Raw genomic sequence first — 18,208 nt, forward strand, 5'->3', positions numbered from 1 at the left:
AAAAATAAAACACCCAAGCTGTAAGTTGAAGATGCGAAGAATATCCGAACCCATCTACGGGATCGGCCCCGGCCCCGGCCCAGGCCCAGCAGGTGATCTGCAGACATCCCGTCCAATGTCCCGCGGCCAGAAGGGGATCCCCGTCCCTGTCCAAAGCCTTAAGCAGACGAATGGCGGATCTTTCGATTGCCAAATGTAGGCAGAGGGGCGGAGAGCGGCCGACCGCCATAATCTCCCAGGCGGAACGGACACCGGCGAGGAGTTGGACCCTCTTTAGAGGGTTCCTCTTAAAAGGGTTTCATTGATAGGGATGCTCCTCTGGATATCCGTACCGTTCACTCAAAGCTCTTTGACAAAAGTCCCACCTGATGGAAAGCGATAAAAGTTCTCCAGCTCGTTGTTTACAACTCTTTACTCCCTTCCTTTCCTCTCCTCCGGCAACACCCTCTCTTTCTCCTTCACCTCTCTTACACACCCTCCCATGATCTGCCCACCATGACAGCCTCCGAGTCCCCAGCATCCCAACTCCCTCACCTCCGCCGCATCAATGGCAACACCCAGCTCTACGTCAAGGGCAAGCCCTTTCTCATGCTCTCTGCCGAGCTGCACAACTCCTCCCTTTCCTCCGCCCGCTTCATGTCCGAGGTCTGGCCCGCCATGAAATCAAACCACATCAACACCCTCCTCGGCGCCATAACCTGGGAGGACATCGAGCCCGTCGAGGGGCACTTCACCTTCTCCGAGCTCGACGCCGTGCTCGCCGGCGCGCGCGAACACGGCATGCACCTCGTCCTCCTCTGGTTCGGCACGTACAAGAACGGCATCTCGACGTACGCACCCCGCTGGGTGAAGCGCGACACGAAGCGCTTCCCGCGCGTCCAGGTCCTCGAAAAGGGGGGGCTCAAACGTACCATCGAGATGGTCACACCGCTCAGTGACGAAGCCTGCGCGGCGGATGCCAGGGCCTTTGCCGCGCTATGCAGGCACCTCGCCGAGGTGGACGCCGAGCACAACACGGTGCTCATGATCCAAGTCGAAAACGAGACGGGTCTACTGGGCGACTCCCGCGACCGCTCCCGCCGCGCCGAGAAGGCCTTTGCCACCCCTGTGCCCGAGGGTCTCCTCCGTCACCTCCACGAGAAATCGGCCAGCCTGCACCCGAAATTCAAGGCCCGATTCGCTGACCCGCCCGCCTCCGGATCGCACTCCTGGACATCCGTCTTCGGCCCCGGTCCGTCGGCGGACGAGGCCTTTATGGCCTACCACATCTCCTCCTACGTCGGCCGCGTCGCCTCGGCGGGGAAGAGAGAATACGACATACCCCTTTACACAAACACCTGGCTCAACTTTGACGACCCTACAGACCTCGACCTCCGCGGCGTCCCCATCGTCGTCGGCGGCGGCGGCGAGCCGGGCGTCTACCCCTCGGGCGGACCCTGCCCGCACGTCCTCGACATCTGGCGCCACAACACAATCTTCACGCCCCGAAAATCCCTCGACTTCCTCGCACCGGACCTCTACTTCCACAACTACGAGGCCGTATGCAGGGACTACACGGCCCAGGGCAACCCCCTCTTCATCCCCGAGCAGCGGCGCGACGAGAACGGCGCGCGACGGGTCTGGCTCTCCTACGGCACCTACGGCGCCCTCGGCGCAAGCCCGTTCGGCATCGACACGGGCCCCGAGGTCGTCGGCCGCGAGTTCAAGCTGCTCGCCCAGGTGGCGCCGTACCTCCTCGCGGCGAAGCCCGAAGACAGGTTTGGCTTCTTCTTTGACGAGGAGGTCGACCCGGCCGGCACGGGCGAGCGGTGGACCAAGGTGATTGGGGACGTCGAGGTCATTGTCGAGCGCGCCTTTGTATTCGGCAAGCCCGGTCCCGGCGGCGGGATGGTCATCCACCTCGGGAACGCCAAGTTCCTTGCCGTCGGACGGGGCTTCAACGTTCACTTTAAGAGCGTGCGCGAGGAGGCTACGTTTACGGGCATCCTCGCGGCCGCCGAGAAGGAGGTGGATGAGAAGGGCGAGCTGCGGACGTTGAGGGTGTTCAACGGCGATGAGACGCGCAGCGGCGCGTTTCTAATCATGCCCAATGACGATCCGGATTATGGAGGTTTCCCCATCGCGGTAACGATCCCGGCGCGGACGTGCATCGTAGAAGTTGAGGCGTATTGGGTTGCTGAGGATGAGGAGGACCGTTGAACTCTGTTGCCTTTTTAAGAACGGGGAAACGAGAATGAAGGCATCATGGTCATGTGAAAATGGCATGGTAAATATAGTCCAGGGGTCTACTACGACTGACTGATTGAGAAAGTTGTAAAGAGATACGATTTACAGATACGAGAAACTTGCTAGACAGATTGTACAGGCAATTGACGACGTTATGACATCCCATCACTTGTCAGTGTCAGCCTCGTGCTACTCACGGCGTTGGTGATACATTGGCGGGGTTCGATGATGGCTCGGCATCGGCTCCCACATCGCAAGGGCGTCAATGACAACCCTGACGTAGGCGCTGACAAAACACAACACAAAACACATATCTCCTGATTTGAATTTCACTTTGCTCATCTCATCCCGATTACCCCTTCTCTATTGTAAACTCTTGAATCTCCATAGTCTGGGTCCCAGTGTCTGTCGTTCGCAACTCACTCACTTTCATCTCACTCAACCTCACTCAACACCACGATATCCACCCCAAACCACCAAAACACCAAGCCAACAATGGCTTCCCCCGCTCCCTCCGGCCCAAAACCCACCACCCTAGCAGGAGGCTGCCTGTGCGCCGCCCTCCGCTACGAGGTCACATTCCCCGACACCCACGACTTCTCCGCCAACGCCCAGACGTGCCAATGCACCCAGTGCCGCAAGCAATCCGGCGCCCTCTTTGTCGCCTTCCAGCGCGTCCCCTGGCCCATGAAGTGGACCTCCTCGAGCGGCACGTCGACGCTCCGCGAATTCAGCATCACGCCCGTGGCGAAGCGGGGTTTCTGTACGGAATGCGGCTCGTGGCTTTACTATCGCAGCGACGCGAACGCGTGGACCAGTCTCTGTCTCGGGACGCTTGATCAGGAGGCTCTCATTGGGGAAAGGGGCCAAGGTGGAGGGTTTGGTGAATTACTAGCAAATGGTACGGGCGGGCATGAATGGTGTGAGAATGAGATACCGGGCGTGACGGATGATATCCCGATGTTGAATAGAGGACAGAGGAACCAGCAGAGTGCAAGTGATGCTGTGGCCGTAAAGGCCAAGCTGTGAGATTGGACTGCTGTATAGAAAACTCGATATGAGAACGAAACTCATGTGTAGTTGAGATTGCAACAACAAGACAACAGTCTTCATAAACCCAATGCATCTGCTCATCGCCGCCCACTAAGCCATCTCATCGTCGACCCCTTCCCCTTCCTCCCCTCATCCTCATACTCCTCCCCCGGCCCTACACTCTCGCCCCGCTCGTTCGCCGCATTCCACCTCCGATACACCGTCTCAACCAACCCACCAACCTCCTCCCTCGTCCCACCCACCGTCCCGAGCAGCAATAACGCCTCCGTCTCCTCGATCCAATTCTGCAACCGCCGAAACTCAACCTCCTTCCCGCGGAGTCTGTCCGGCATCCCCTGCCCCTTCATCCACGTCAGCACGCCCGCGACCACGGTGTTGACCCCGCCGAGGGCGGTGATACTCCGCCGGTGGACGCCCGCGGAGGGGCCGAGGCACGTGAGCACGCCGCCGACGACGATCTGCGTTGCGTGGCAGGTGTAGACGAGGATGGTGGCGAGGATGCGGAGGGTGCGGAAGCGGCGGTGGGCGGCGATGGTGGAGGCGTAGATGCCGATGGCGGCGGTCCGGCCTGCTTCGAGATTGCAGTCGTCACTGGGTTGAAGAAGGGCGTTGATTCCGACGGCACGGCGGAAGAGGAGGAGCGTTGAGGGGTTGGGATGGGGCTCGTGGTGGGGGGAGGAGGAGGCATCGCGGGGTAGAAGCGGGGAGTGCTCGTCGTCACTGGGACGGGGTGGGAGGGGTTTCGACATGGTCTTTCGGCAGTCGTCTCGGTACTCTGTTATCGGCAGTGATTTTCAAGAGTCTCGAATTCGGGTCGAAGCTGGAAGGGTTACATGTCGAGCGAGAGAGTTTGAATCCTTCCAGTCCGTCTTCTCAAGGATAACCGACGTTTATCAAGACCAGAAGACTTCTTGCGGGCCGCTGTGGACAAGCGACCCATGGGCTTGAAGCCATGATACGCATCAGGTCATAGGGGGTTACGGAGACCAGGCTTCTGGTTACATTTTGATATCGCGAACTGATCACATTGATGGTGTTCGTGTTTAAAAATATGGGTAAACCCAAACGTGCATTAACACGGAACGCTACAGCGGGCCGTCGGAGGGTGTGACGGAGTAAACGGCCATTGGCCGCAGATAAGTCGAGATGAGACCAGAGTCACTTGTCGCCGGTCACTCGTAACGGTGGAGTCTTTTCAGGCCAAGAGGTAACTGTACCTGGGCCCCGTCAGATGACTTTAGCAGAGCTTTTTCTTGATAAGGATCTTGTAAAGATTGAACAGGGTGTTTGAACGGCTGAGGCCGAGGGTTCCTGTACGGAGTCGGATTCTCGGTGAGATTTCGGTGAGGATGTGTAGTTTGGGGGAGAGGCTCCGGTGAAGCTGACCGGCCCCTTGCGTCGATGCACGGGAGCAACGTTGCAGGATCAGAGTGTAGCAAAGTGCCGCTTCCCAGCTCTAAGTGAAAAGCAATATCGCGAATTAAATCTAACATTTACTTACTGTACCTATTCAAAACACGCTTGGTCTTACATTGCCCGCGTGAAAGACCATGGATGGCGAGGTTACACTCTCGGGATATCTCTGCCGGGTCCTTGAGACTTGGCTTCTCACTCCCGGAGGTCCCGCTGCCTCCGCCGCGATGCCGCATTACTCCCTGGTGAAATTGTTTGAGGCGAACGACTTTGCATGCCGATCTGCCTCGTTAGAATTAGTGCGCAGCGTCACTGGTGGTTTACCACGACTACCACGCGACAAAAAGACTGTCAATTCCTAGGCGTCTTCGTTGGCGTCTGTCGATCCCTGACGTCAGGGACTCGGACCGAGCGCAATGGACATGCATTTCTCTCACATTCTAGCGCGTCGTCGAGCGCGGGTGCTGTCAGCGTCGTAACACATATCAATAGTCTGGATGGCGTCCGGGTTGGGACATGTTCCCGGCATTGAACCGAATCCCTCGCTTTGTCGGCCCCTTGAAGGCTTGAAAGGACCTAGAAGGGACCTCGGACTAGGAGAATCCGAGCAGCGCAATGAAGAGGCGCGAGGCGGTGGGACAGGAGCTGATGCAGGTACGAGATTCAAGCTTGACGCCGGAGTCAGAAGATGAGTCCGGGCTCAACATACCTGACGTGAGCACGCAGCATTAGGAGTCTCCTACAGGTGGTAAATGAGAAGTAGGACGAGAGGAAGAGGCTAGAGAACTGTGCAGTGCGGCTGTGTTTGCAGAAGTGAAACTGAGCCGCCGTCGGGAAGTCATTTGCTGGCACCAAGTGTTCGGAGGCACTACGCGTGTAAGCCACACCCTTTCCGGGTGACGGTGCGGTTCAGCGGCAACCGGCCGATGAGAAGGAGGGGGGAAAAGGGTGGTCAGGTATGTGTTAGGCGCTTGAAGCCTGTAGGATGACGCCAAAAACGGACATGAGGGATCTTCTTCTAGACTCCGCCGGGGAAGCCAAATTCTCACCTTACGGGGCCACGCGTTCGCTGACACTCATCATGGTCTGCTCTCTCTCCTGCCCTAGCCGCCTTTTTATTCTACAGTTTATTTATGCATTTTCATTTCTTGAAGAGAGTCTTACTCAATCACTCAGATACCATTTTTTGTGTCCCAGCCACGGAGAATTAGAGACTGGCTTAAGCTAATGATCGACCTCCGAATGAGAAAAGTGAGATGGCGGAAAAATAGAAGCTTGGCGGAAAGACATACAGGGCTGGTGAAACAGATTGGCAGGTGCCTAATGCAGGACCAGACTCGTTTTCCCTGCCAAAGACCACTCAATTTTCTGCGGGGAGTTGCACTGGGGGTGGAAAAATCACCTTCAGATGCCGACCCCAGGATGCCAAGTAATGGAAGTCCTCTTCTTTGCCCCAGAATGTAATCGACGACATTGAAGGAACGACGCCTTGGTACCCTTCACTCCGTCCACGCAACACTCAATCTCTTTTCTCACTCTAGCTCATCTCATCTCATCTCATCTCATCTCATATCACGACACCAAAAACTCACAAGGCTCATGAGGAATCACGGCAAATCACGGCAACTCAAAGTCGCACCGCCGTGCCTCCGCCGCCGCCTCATTCATCCTCCCGCTTCCAACCACGTCCTGCTCCGGCGCTCACCTTCACCATCATCCCGTCCTTCGGGCTCGTTGAGTAATCCTCGCCCTCGCCTTCGCCTTGACATGTCATCCAGACCTGCTGCTTCCCCTCCGTCATCCTTGTCCGACCACCCCCGCGTCCTTGCATGCCTAAGTGCCACATGCTGTACACCAAACCCCCCCCCCCCCCCCCCCCCCCTCCCCCCCCCCCCCCCCCCCCCCCCCCCCCCCCCCCCCCCCCCCCCAGGCCCCCCCCCCCCCCCCCCCCCCCGCCCCCCCCCCTCCTCCTTCTTCCCGCCGCCCACCTCACCTTTCCCATCGTGGCCAAGGTCCAATGAACGTCGCAATGGGCCGTCTGATCCTTCCAAAGGGGTTCGTTTCTCTGTGAACTAGAGCATGCAGTATACGGAAACAGCGCGAGAAGGAAGGCGAGCAAATCACCGAGTCGCACCCAGGGGGTGCCCTTGCCACGATGTGACCCGTTTCCCAGCGATGTGAGCTTATTTCTTTGGCTCTAGCCCGATCCTTTCACTCGAGCATCACGTATTTAAGTTCTGCGTTACCCGGGCATCCCATCTCGAACCCGTTACAGTGTTTCAATCTACCATTCGGAAACCTCTGTAATCTCACTTCACTCACCTCGTAAAACATCTCGAATCACTGTCCACCAGATCACTCGCTCAAAAGCAGAGACCAAATCGCAACCATGTACTCAACCGGCTCTCTCCTGCGCTGGACAGCCACATTGTTGGCGTCAACCACTGCCGGTAAGTTCATCTTTCTCATCGACGCCTCACAACTACTCCAAGTCTACGACGTCTCACTAACCCACAAAAAGTCTACGCCGCCCCGGCGCAGCATGCCCCGGCACTGCACCCAAGAGCCGACTTCAACATCCTCGTCGGCGGCAACGTCTCCCTCCGCATCATGCCCCTCGGCGCCTCAATCACCTACGGCCTGACATCCTCCGACGGCAACGGCTACCGCAAGGTCCTCCGCGACCTCCTTGTCGCCGACGGCAACCCCGTGGACATGGTCGGCAACCACCCCAACGGCACCATGGAGGACAACGACAACGAAGGCTGGCCCGGCTTCCGCATCGAGCAGGTCCTCGCAAAGGCCAAAATCTCCGTCCCCACGACGCTGCCGAACCTGGTCCTCATCAACGCCGGCACAAACGACTGCGTCCAAAACTACGACATCGCCAACGCCCACGTCCGCATGCTCGAGATGATGGACTACATCTGGGACACCTCCAAGCGCGCCACCATCGTCCTCTCGACCCTCCTCGTGAACGGGAACAACAACACCGAGACCTGCGTCCTCAACGTCAACGAGCAGTTCAAGAAGCTCGCCGCCGAGCAGCAGGCGCTCTCTAAAAAGGTTGTCCTCGTCGACATGCACTCGGACAAGGGCCCGCTCAAGAGCGACCTCGTGGACGGCACCCACCCGAGCGACGCGGGCTACGCCAAGATGGCCTCTATCTGGTTCGACGGCATCAAGGACGCCGCGGCGCGCGGCTGGCTCGAGTCTCCTCAGCCTCTCCCCGATAGCAAGAAGTCTGATTGACTCAGAAAGATTGCGCCTCTGCTGTACATCGTGTTCCGCTTCGCTGGATACCCGGAGCCGTCGAGCTCATAATGCGCAAAGGTCGAAGTGTCGGAGGAGTGTACCATCATACAACTGTACATAATTTTCACTGCATCATCACTCTGCAGGGTCATTAAGAAAATCATTGGACGGCGTTACCAGGAACCAAGAAAAAGGCTTGGAGGGTATTTTATAGTTTCAGTCTTCAGACGCATCGGATACAGTTTATCCAACTAAAGAGCTAGCAAACTAGCCAATGAGATTCATCTTCTGAATAGCCATGGTTTTTTTGCTTGCCGAGGCCGACACAACAGCTTCCCGAGGGTGCGGATGGGTACATCTTCAGATGAATTACGCGGATCAGCTGATCGCCGGGCCCCCCGGCCAGAGTGCCTCCACTCGAGTCCGGTGAGATCAGTCAGAGAGACCCCCTTTTCAACATTACCAAAGGCATCATCACAAGCCAAATTCATCAGGACGATAGCCAACATGTCTCGACCAGTATTCACTGCGGTGTTTCTCTCCATCTTCTACCTGGCAAAGGTCGCAATCTATGACCTCTCTGTCGCCAATGGCCTCATGGATTCCACGCAGCCGGACCTCCTCGGGGAGCCAATCACCTTCACCACATTAAAGCCGCTGGACAGGCTGCTCACCATGCTCGTGCGGTTTTTCAAACCAATCCTCGATGGGAAAGACCCGAATCTCACCCTGTTCTCAATCTTCATGGCCGGCCAACTACTGGCCGTGCATGTCCTCATTCAAGTCGAGGGTCTGAGGGCCGGCAACCGAGGGAGATTGGTCTCCTGGTGAGTTTGTTCTAGATATCCTAAGTCGGCAACGATCCTAACATGTGGAATAGCACAACCTCCTGGGGAATGCTCTCGCAACTCATGACCTTTGGCGCCACCCTGCCTCTCTACTTCCTCACGTATCTCTACACCTCCCCCATCCCAGAAGCACCAACACCAGACGCATTCGCCGCCGCAGTCTCCATCGACCCAGTCCAGGCCCGCGCCGTCATCGGCTCCCTGACCTTTGGCGCCTTCGTCCCGACCCTCCTCGCGGCGCTCCCGACCCCCAGGGTAATCACCCCGCGCACCCAGGAAATCTTCCTTGCCGTCTGGCAGGCGTTCCCCCTCTGGTCTGGCATCACCCAGTTCGTCTTCGCCCAGCTCATAGGCGCCCTAGGCGTAGTCTCGAAAGCCGCAAAGTCGAGGACGCAGACGCGCATCAACGACGTTCGCAGGATTTACGCCTACACCCTCTCCGTCGTCGTCCTAACGTCCTACGGCGTCGTCGGCTACGTCTTCTGGAAGTCCGACTGGGCCTCGGAGCCCGCGGTCGAGGCGCTGACCCAGATGTTTCGTCCTACCTTTCCGTGTTCCCAGGCAAAGATGGTTACACTGGAGAGGGGGATCTTGGACCTGTTGCAGTGGGATATGTACTGCGCTTCCTTCGCGACGTGGAGCTGGATTGCGTATCTGGCGTATGAGTCAAAGGGCGTCGGCCAGGCTGTGATCGACTTGGGGAAGTTGGTTATGTGGAGTGCGGTTGCTGGGCCTGGCGGCGCGGCGCTGGCTGTTGTTTGGGGGAGGGATGTCGAGGCTTTGAGGAGTTCCGGTGCTAAGAAGAAGACGGGTTGAGGACTTTGGAAACGGAGTATCATGGTGAATCGCTACCGACTATAGGTTGTACAACGAGGCTCCGTGGCAGGTCATTCCGTTGCTAAAGATCTGCCAGAGGAACTGCGACAAGGGCTCCGGGTACGTGGTCTTTGAGGCCCTTTCTCATCCCAGTTGTCAACAAATTATCGTTGGGCTGAAGTTAAATGCTCATACCAAAAAGTACTTGCCAACGTATGTGTACAAGAAGTCAACGACCACAGGGATCCAGGTTGTCAGGGCCAAAACTTGACCAGACCCGTAATCGATTTGTGGAACACGGCCTCCATCATTCTCAATTGTTTTGTGTCGAAGCCGGAAGAAGAACAAAGCATAATAAAAATCGTACTAATTGATAAAAAATGAAGGGGATAGGGGCGACAATACTGCTCGAAGAGTTCGATTGTTGCCTAGACTCTCCTGGAATACAGCGATAGGCATCGCCTTGGTTATTTCTCTAACAGCTTCTTACCCATGTTGCAAGTCGTAACACCAAAATGCTAATCTTTACATACCTATATTAGAATCAAAGTCTTCGTCTCCGGCTTATCCGCCTTCCAAGCTTGTTCCTGGACTTTTCCAAGACCAAACCGAGTGGGCGTCTCTTTCTCTGATCCCACTCAGCCATCATGACTTTAAACTGAGGGAACCGCCCCATATCCACGTGCACCCTCTCTTCGTTTTACCAATACTGAGACTCTGAGAGAACTAGGAAGTCAAACTTGACTAGGGGAAGCTGCTGTCTTCGGGCAGTGGGGATGACATGGCCAACGGCGGTACCCTTGTCGTCGAGCATCTCGGCCTCCCATTTATAACTCCTTCCCTACCTCATACTTCGGGCTTCTGGCTTCCATGCTTGAATCGTCCTGAGTCTGAGTAGTCTTTCCGACACTTGCGGGCTTCTTTCGCCGCCAGAGTATTTTCTTGCGGACAGCAGCAGTGGAGTGCAAGACGCAACTTCAGAGCCACAAATGAGACACTGGTCGCTAAGACTGAGGCCGTAGGGACTCCTTGGAGTATCCGTGGCGGCTTGATAATACTTGAACTCTCGTATCAGAACTTTGAGTTCGGACTTTTTTTCATGAAAGCCTCTCTTTCACTTGGCCTTTCGAAAGCAATTCTCGAAAGCAATTCCCAGGCCTTGTCCATTGACGCCCACGATGGAGGATGTGCTGTTCACCTCTTGTCGCCTCAGCAAACTCCCCTCGACATTCCTTCGTCTCTCTGGACTTCCTGCTGTACGCGACTTCACTTTTAGTTGATTCACAAGTCTCGGAATAGCAGCGAAACCCCTTCTTGGGCCAGAAGAAAATGGTGACTTTCTGGAGGCAGAAGCTGGTATTCTTTCCTCAGAGGTAGCAACTATCGTTCTCTGGATGATATGGGATACTCTATTGGAGGATTTCAGAAGTCTTCAACTAGTGAGAGGAAAAGAATTTCTTGATTTGACTTATATCATAGGACTGGAGGCCGGTAACGTTCCTCCGACTGGGTGTCATTTGTAGTCAGGTTTCTCGGTGGCGGGGGAGAATGCCGGGGCGATCTTTATCAGGCATGAAGGACTGATGAACCCGTACTGGGCATGATATGGAAGCTTGAAGCTGACACTGGCCACTATAGCAATGGTGGCATGGTCTTAGATCGTCTACGGACGTACATTTGCATGATTTTTTATTTACGAGCAGGTCCGTCGCTCGGTTTCCTGGGGTCTTGCTGGATGATTCAGAAGCTGTCCACCCATCAATAGCGAGTCCCTAACTTCTTAATGACGTCAAACGTCGCGGATTGTTCTTGCGACTGACTTCGATGGGCCGATCGACTGGCTAAGAGCTTCCAAGTTTCGTAGGCAACCAGACAGAACCCTTATAATTTCACGGGAGGTCTTGGAGTTTGGGGCGGCCTACATAGACTAAGAGGGGGCTGACGATGCATGTTGAGGCTGCATGTACCACGCCTCGTCTCTTGGAATGACAAGGCAGCCAATATGAGTGCTGCATACAAATGCTGCATTTTGTATGCAATACTGATGCTAGTGACCTAACTGGCACGGTTGACAGGCAAATACGCTTTCACTTTGAGTACCACCTAGGAAGAAAGCGTACAGCGAGCTGCAGTTTGAATCAAGAGGCTCCGGCACCAATGTTTGAGCGGCGACAGTCGGCACGAAGATTGTAAGTAGCGAGTGAGCACTTTGAGTTCGACTCTCGATACGTTTCTTCACCTCGTCGACATCAGCTCCGAGCTCCGTGCATAACAAGCCTTTCCGATTGTCTCTCGAGATGATTCAAGTCCAAGGGTAAACTAAAAAATCCACTTGTTTGACAGGGGATGTTGGCTGGATAGAGAAACGCGTATATCACTGACACCCGAGCTAGAGATGGCAAAACCGTTGCACTTACCGCAGTCTCCGGGAACAGAATTTACCTGGTTTTCAATGGAAAGACGAACTGATTGATATCTTCGATAAGCAGTGGAAAATTGTCAAAAAATGCAAAAGATGAATGAGGACGGCCCGACTCGAACGGACAGCCTTCTGGACTGGAATCAGATACGCTACCATTGCGCCACGCCCCCGGATTGTTGGCAATTAGTGGCCTCAATCAAATGAAATGGGACAGAGAGAGAGAGATTCGGGAAGGGCTGGAAGCGGCATTTTGACAAAGTGCGGGAAGCGTGCGGTTGTTATTTGTTGCAAGTGCGTGGAAGCGATGAGCCGTGTGAAGTTGTGAACTAGCGGGAGCTCACCGAGCTCACCCAATTCTGGGGACGGGGCGCACGGTCCATGCCGTCCGGAGAATCTTGGCTCCGCTTGACCCCTTCACCTAGGTGAACCTTTGCTATTCGTATCCCGTCGCATTTACCATCTAGTATTGCTTCCAATCTCCAGTACTAGTCCTTTCACAACCAGCACGCTACCCTTTTCTCTTCACTTCCCCAGCGATTCTGCTAAACCATAGAATCCCCCCACTCTCTTAGTGCTAAAAAGGAAAAAAAAAATAAAACCAACGCAAACCTCCCACGCGAAATCCCCAACGAAACCCGCAAACACGCAAAGAAAATGGACTACCAAAACCGCGCCGGCTCCAAATTCGGCGGCGGCGGCGTCGCCTCCTTCAGCGCAACAAACGCAGACCGCCGCGAGCGCCTCCGCAAGCTCGCCCTCGAAACGATAGACCTCGATAAAGACCCTTACTTTTTCAAAAACCACGTCGGCTCCTTTGAGTGCCGCCTCTGCCTCACAGTCCACCAAAACGACGGCTCCTACCTCGCCCACACCCAGGGCAAGAAACACCAGACCAACCTCGCCCGCCGCGCCGCCCGCGAACAAAAGGAAGGGAAACAAAACATTGACCCGGCCACGGGCTTGCCCGTCGGCGTCGTCGGCGCGGGCTTTGGGGCGCCCCGGAGGAACCTCATCAAGATTGGACGGCCCGGCTACAAAATCACAAAGATTCGCGATCCCATCACCCGCCAGCAAGGCCTCTTGTTCCAGCTGCAGTACCCAGACATCGCCCCCGACGTGGAGCCGAAATGGCAGGTCATGAACGCCTTTACGCAGCGCGTCGAGGAGCCCGACAAGAATTTCCAGTATCTCCTCGTCGCGGCCGAGCCCTACGAGACATGTGGCTTCAAGATCCCCGCGCGCGAGCTTGACAAGCGCGATGACAAGCAGTTTAGCTTCTGGGACCCGGATGCCAAGGAGTATTGGCTGCAGGTCATGTTCATGTCGGAGCGCGAGGAGAGGTATGTTGCGGCGCCTGGTACAAGAAGGTGAGGGGGAGAGGAAGGGTAGTTGCATTTTCTTTTTCCGGAAAGGGCATGTCAGACAAGAATCTATGACAAAAGACAACACGACGGGGTTTGCTGTTGCCGTGGTGGAAGGATTTTCTCGCTTCGGTGAGATCTGAGGGTGGAGGGGATATTTTTGCGGTGATCGGGATTCATCGTCTCGGTAGCATTGAGGAAACAGTGGCTGTTTGAGTCAAAGGGGCGATGTCAGCTCTATGCGATCCATCCCAGAAGTATCATCGGTATCATATCACGGCGTTTAGCGTGGGGATTTGGGAAAATGTAAGAATGTCACCAGACCCTGAGAGACGGGACGAGCTAATGTAGTCAGTCTTCAATAGAGGTTTGTGATGATTTGGCATGGCAATGGGATAGGATAATGATAAGACTTTGCCTGATATCCTCAAGTGAGATGTATCAACATCTCCAACAGAAAATGTACACCCGTAGTGAACGAAATTTTACCCCAGACTAATCTAGGTAAGGTAATCGTCAAAAAAAAAAGTCATGAGGTCACGAGGGCCCGTCTTGTTCTCAAATGCATCATCTTGATTGCATCCACACCTCCACTGTTGCCAGTCCTCCTCGTAGTCTCTCTGAATCTCACCATCACACCCATCACTGATAGATCCAGCATTACCAGTACATCCTTACAGCTCCTCCTCATCCTCCTCCTACTGTCTGCTTCATCATGTTTCTCATAATGAAAACTCTAGGCATCCGCAGCCGTCTCGACTCCATTTTCCCGCTGAAAGACAACACTCGGTTTGCCCCTCCCATCTACATGATTTGTGCGACTTGGTTTCTTGATGCGAGTCAACGCCCTTTATGCAGTGATTGAAAACAAAAAAACGGTAAATGCAAATCTTGTGAAACAAGAATCTGGTGTATTGGGTTGGCAGTAGGCAAAATGGAGTCGCCAGCGCAGCACTGGCAGTCTCGTATTTCTCCGGATCTCCGTGTCTTGCTCGGCGCGTCGGCAATCTCCGATACCGGAAGGCATGTCGCAAGGAGCTGGCCGCCAAAACAATGCGCCTATCACTCTTATCGGAAGTTGTTGTCGAATCGCTTGAAGGTGTATCCAATGAAGGGCAAGCTCATCTCGGGAGACTCCTCAACCACCGCCGGCACACCAGAGCGGGCTTGTTGCACGGCCTGCGCCTTGAGAATGGTCGCGTTATCGGTCTGGTCGATCTCGTCGGTCGGGAAGTAGGTGGTATCGATGGCGGAGGTCAAACGAGGCTCGAAAGGTGCCCTGATACGACGCAGGCTGTCGAACTCGACGCCTCTAAAGAACGAGTGCTGCTTGATTTCGTGCGCGCCTGAGCGACCCAGACGATTCTCCGTGTTACAGATCAAGCTGTGCCATGTCAGTACCCCCCCACATGCTTTCTTTTTCGGTCTCACTTACCTTCTAATCAGGTTTTCGGCTTCTACGCCAAGCTGAATGTCATCAGGGAAGTACAGAGTCTGCCTCCAGTTGACAATCTTGCGGTACGTATCGTGGCTGTCCTCGGCGCAGAAAGGAGGCCATCCAACCAAACATTCGAACATGATTGTGCCCAGAGACCACCAATCGCAGTCAAAGGTGTACCCGTGGCCTGTGAAAATCTCGGGGGCAATGTAATCAGGCGTTCCGACAGTGGAGTACGCCATCAATCTCCTCGACCGACGCCAGTCGTTGATCTGGGATCTGTTGCTGACTGTGAGGTTGATCTGATCAATGGCAACAGAATTGCGATCGCGTGGTTTGTTAGACCGGCCCTGCAGCAATTGTTGGTAGTAGTTGTTGTCGTGCAAGCGATTGAAACCGGTTGAGAGACCGAAATCAGTAAGCTTTACGTGACCGCCGCGATCCAACAAAATATTGTCGGGTTTGATATCACTGGGTCTGTCAGCTTTGCAATCTCGGAGCTTACAGACCAACTTTGACCTACCGATGAATGAAGCCCAGCTTGTGGACTGCCTCGATCGCAAGTACAATTTCAGCAATGTAGAAGCGCGTGATGTCCTCAGAAAAGATTTCGTACTTGATGAGCATTGTCATCAAGTCACCGCCGGGCAAGAACTCCATCAACATGTACAGGAAATAAGAGTCCTGGAAAGTGGTGAAGAGCTTGACGACCCAAGGACTGTCTGACTCGGCCAGAATATCTCTTTCGGAACGAACGTGGGCGAGTTGATCCTTTTTGAACATCTCCGTCTTGATCAGGGACTTCATGGCGTACACCTTTCCGTCATTCTTCTTTTGGACCAGCTTAACCTCACCAAAAGCACCCTTGCCGATGATCTTGATGGTGTTGTAGTTCTCGGGCTTGTCCTTGGTCCGCAGGAATCGCAGGTATTGGCCCTCCTTGCGACCAGCCGTGGACCAAATCTGCTCGCGTCTTTGCTGGCTCTGGCCCGGCTCGGAAAGCTTGACCTCCATTTCGCTTTGTCTGTGTAACGACGAGATAAGTACGTGCTGCGAATTTGAGGACAGGTTTTGTTCAGCACTCACCTCTGGTTGCGTTCTCTCGCGCGCTTCACACTGTCCTTGAAGAAATCGGAGGCCAATTGGGTACACTTCTTCTGGTTATTGTTGGCATTGGGGCCGTACTTCTCATAGAGTCGCTCAGGAGCGGGTGCAAAGGCCTCAACGGGAACCGCCTGCTGGGTTGGCATCGGCGGCGTCGCATAGTGTCCGTAACCCTGAGGCGTCTGTCCCGCGGCACCGGCAGTGCGAGGTCTTTGGGCGGGCGAGGGGCCACGGGACCCATAGGGCGATGCCCGGGCAGCGCCGCCTAGGTTCTGGTGAGAGAACTGGTGAGCGAGACCGACATTGGGATCGTTGGTCCCTGGAGTATTGGATCGCTGCTGGTAGCCCGCATTGTAGTCGCCATGGCCCTGAGGAGGATATTGGGCTTGCTGCTGACTCGGGTGGAAGTAGCCCTGGGGAGCATAACCGGTCGCATACGGCTGTTGCGGCTGCTGCTGCTGCTGCGCCGGGTGTTGCTGCTGGTGGTGCTGCATGCCGGCCTGCTGGTGCTGCTGTTGTTGGCCTTGGTGAGGGAAGACGGGTTGAGGGAAGGTTGAGGGCGTGGTGGGATACTGTCGGTCGCCGCCGGGACCCAGACGATCGTTGTTATTACCGATGTTGAGGTAGAGACGGTTATTATTACCCTCCATTGCGTAGAAGTTTCGTCTTGACTCGGGGGCACGTCGTGTGCGGGTAGGGGTTGGCAGTTGCGCAGGCTGTGCGGGCGACTAGCAGAGTGGCAGTTTAATTGACAGTGCTCTGGGCGAGCGGACCGTGGAAGTGAGGCAGCAACTACTATGTAGAGTAGTAGACGGCGGGGAGGCTGCTAGGGAGATGGGGAGGTTGCAGCCGCAGTGCGCAGGGTCAAGGCGGATGGTTGGATGGATTGGGATCGTCCCCCGGGGCGGAAGTCGAGAAGAATAGATTGCGGTGGGCACTGGGACTTGATGAATGGTAAGTGCGTGCCCTAGTGAGGAGGCCAGGGATGAGGACGTAAGGTACAGAGTATCGGGATGTTATGTCTGGAGATGTGAAGCATCACGGTCTACCACATACCTGGAGAAGTCGGATAAGTGTAAAGGGGGGGTTGAGGGAGCTAGTTTGCTATCCTCGCCAACAAAAGGGGGCAAAGGAGCAATAGGAGCAAAGGTGGCGGAGAGGGGCTCGATGCTCAAGGGGTGGGACTTCCCCGGTGCCAACACTCCAACGCTCGAAGCGAGAACAACGACTGCCGGGCGAAGCTAGGAAGCTAGCTGTGCGTATAGTCGGTATAGGAGGCGGCACGTTGAAGCACCTCGTGGCTTGAGCGAGGTGAGGAAAGTTGCAGCTGGCAAAGTCGAGATCGAGAAGGGGAGAGAGGTCAAAGTCACGAGACCGGCCTGCGCTGGTGTTGGAGGTTTGGAGCTGGTCTTTTTTGGGGGGATTCTGGTGTTTGGTACGGAGTGCAGACCTGGAGAATTTGGTAGCTGGTACTTGGTACGTGGCGTAGGTAGACAGTCAATCCCCCGAGGCGGTCGAGTCGAGTGGGAGGATTTCAGGTTTGATGTGGCCGTGGATGGGGCGAAGGGGGGGGGAGGGGGAGGGGTGATTGATGCACAGAGGGACGGACACCTGCGAAGCGGCCCCGGCAGTGAGGTGGAGCGGAGTGCAGGACGTGCAGGAGTACAGGAGTGCAGGAGTGCAGGAGTGCAGGAGTCGGTCGAGGTAGCAGGTACTCTGCACCGTTCCAACTTCGAAGCCCTGACTGCATGCAATTGGGTTCGATGTCAGTCGCTGCTCCTGCTGCAAAACGCAAAGGGGCAGAAAGACCAGACGGACTCCCCTGATGAAAGTACCACCAGCACCAGCACCTGAGGCGAGGCGGGGATCTCTCTGAGTGGCAGACGAGACGGGCCGGAGGGGGGGGAAGGGCCGCCTTCAGAGTCGAGGGGCCTCGCTGGACCCCAACTACCCCTGAGATTCAACTAATACCGAGCTGTGAATGGCTGATGGGCGGTGGGGTGGGGCCGGAGCTGGATCCACTGGGAATGCCTCCGCCGCATCTCCTCCACTTGCAGGTTTAGCATCTGGCCTTACGGGAAAAGTACTTTTAGCCGCTACGCGGGCAATCATTCACTACCTTACCCTATTGTGTAGATAGATACCTACCTTGGTTCGAGATGTGCACATTGCATTTCAATTCCTCTTATCTACTGTACATTTTCGACTGTCTTGTTCATATGTAACTCGTTACTGCATTGCATTTTAATGTCCATGTTAAAAACCTCCCGCC

General features: G+C 55.4%; 8 protein-coding genes across 8 annotated transcripts; 5 read left to right on the forward strand and 3 right to left on the reverse strand.

The window, feature by feature from the left end:
• Window positions 1-495: 495 nt before the first annotated feature.
• CORC01_09829 (glycoside hydrolase) lies at window positions 496-2,199 on the forward strand (the record flags this gene model as incomplete). Its single annotated transcript, XM_022621458.1, has 1 exon — window positions 496-2,199. The coding sequence occupies one exon, from the start codon at window positions 496-498 to the stop codon at window positions 2,197-2,199; it is 1,704 nt and encodes a 567-aa protein (XP_022472072.1).
• A 522-nt stretch (window positions 2,200-2,721) lies between these two features.
• CORC01_09830 (glutathione-dependent formaldehyde-activating enzyme) lies at window positions 2,722-3,255 on the forward strand (the record flags this gene model as incomplete). The annotated part of the gene is made up of 1 exon (XM_022621459.1): window positions 2,722-3,255. The coding sequence occupies one exon, from the start codon at window positions 2,722-2,724 to the stop codon at window positions 3,253-3,255; it is 534 nt and encodes a 177-aa protein (XP_022472073.1).
• Window positions 3,256-3,356: 101 nt separating this feature from the next.
• On the reverse strand, window positions 3,357-4,028 carry CORC01_09831 (uncharacterized protein; the record flags this gene model as incomplete). The annotated part of the gene is made up of 1 exon (XM_022621460.1): window positions 3,357-4,028. One exon carries the CDS (start codon window positions 4,026-4,028, stop codon window positions 3,357-3,359), a length of 672 nt encoding a protein of 223 aa, XP_022472074.1.
• Window positions 4,029-5,285: 1,257 nt separating this feature from the next.
• CORC01_09832 (uncharacterized protein) lies at window positions 5,286-5,399 on the reverse strand (the record flags this gene model as incomplete). Its single annotated transcript, XM_022621461.1, has 1 exon — window positions 5,286-5,399. One exon carries the CDS (start codon window positions 5,397-5,399, stop codon window positions 5,286-5,288), a length of 114 nt encoding a protein of 37 aa, XP_022472075.1.
• Window positions 5,400-7,081: 1,682 nt separating this feature from the next.
• Window positions 7,082-7,944, forward strand: CORC01_09833 (GDSL-like Lipase/Acylhydrolase; the record flags this gene model as incomplete). Its single annotated transcript, XM_022621462.1, has 2 exons — window positions 7,082-7,142; window positions 7,214-7,944. 2 exons carry the CDS (start codon window positions 7,082-7,084, stop codon window positions 7,942-7,944), a joined length of 792 nt encoding a protein of 263 aa, XP_022472076.1.
• Window positions 7,945-8,454: 510 nt separating this feature from the next.
• Window positions 8,455-9,611, forward strand: CORC01_09834 (uncharacterized protein; the record flags this gene model as incomplete). Its single annotated transcript, XM_022621463.1, has 2 exons — window positions 8,455-8,774; window positions 8,828-9,611. 2 exons carry the CDS (start codon window positions 8,455-8,457, stop codon window positions 9,609-9,611), a joined length of 1,104 nt encoding a protein of 367 aa, XP_022472077.1.
• A 3,076-nt stretch (window positions 9,612-12,687) lies between these two features.
• On the forward strand, window positions 12,688-13,404 carry CORC01_09835 (splicing factor 3A subunit 2; the record flags this gene model as incomplete). The annotated part of the gene is made up of 1 exon (XM_022621464.1): window positions 12,688-13,404. One exon carries the CDS (start codon window positions 12,688-12,690, stop codon window positions 13,402-13,404), a length of 717 nt encoding a protein of 238 aa, XP_022472078.1.
• Window positions 13,405-14,462: 1,058 nt separating this feature from the next.
• CORC01_09836 (serine/threonine-protein kinase cot-1) lies at window positions 14,463-16,586 on the reverse strand (the record flags this gene model as incomplete). The annotated part of the gene is made up of 4 exons (XM_022621465.1): window positions 14,463-14,778; window positions 14,830-15,303; window positions 15,356-15,856; window positions 15,919-16,586. 4 exons carry the CDS (start codon window positions 16,584-16,586, stop codon window positions 14,463-14,465), a joined length of 1,959 nt encoding a protein of 652 aa, XP_022472079.1.
• Window positions 16,587-18,208: the final 1,622 nt, after the last annotated feature.

Source organism: Colletotrichum orchidophilum, assembly GCF_001831195.1.
Source record: "Colletotrichum orchidophilum strain IMI 309357 chromosome Unknown Scaffold_91.1, whole genome shotgun sequence".
Lineage (NCBI taxonomy): Eukaryota > Fungi > Ascomycota > Sordariomycetes > Glomerellales > Glomerellaceae > Colletotrichum > Colletotrichum orchidophilum.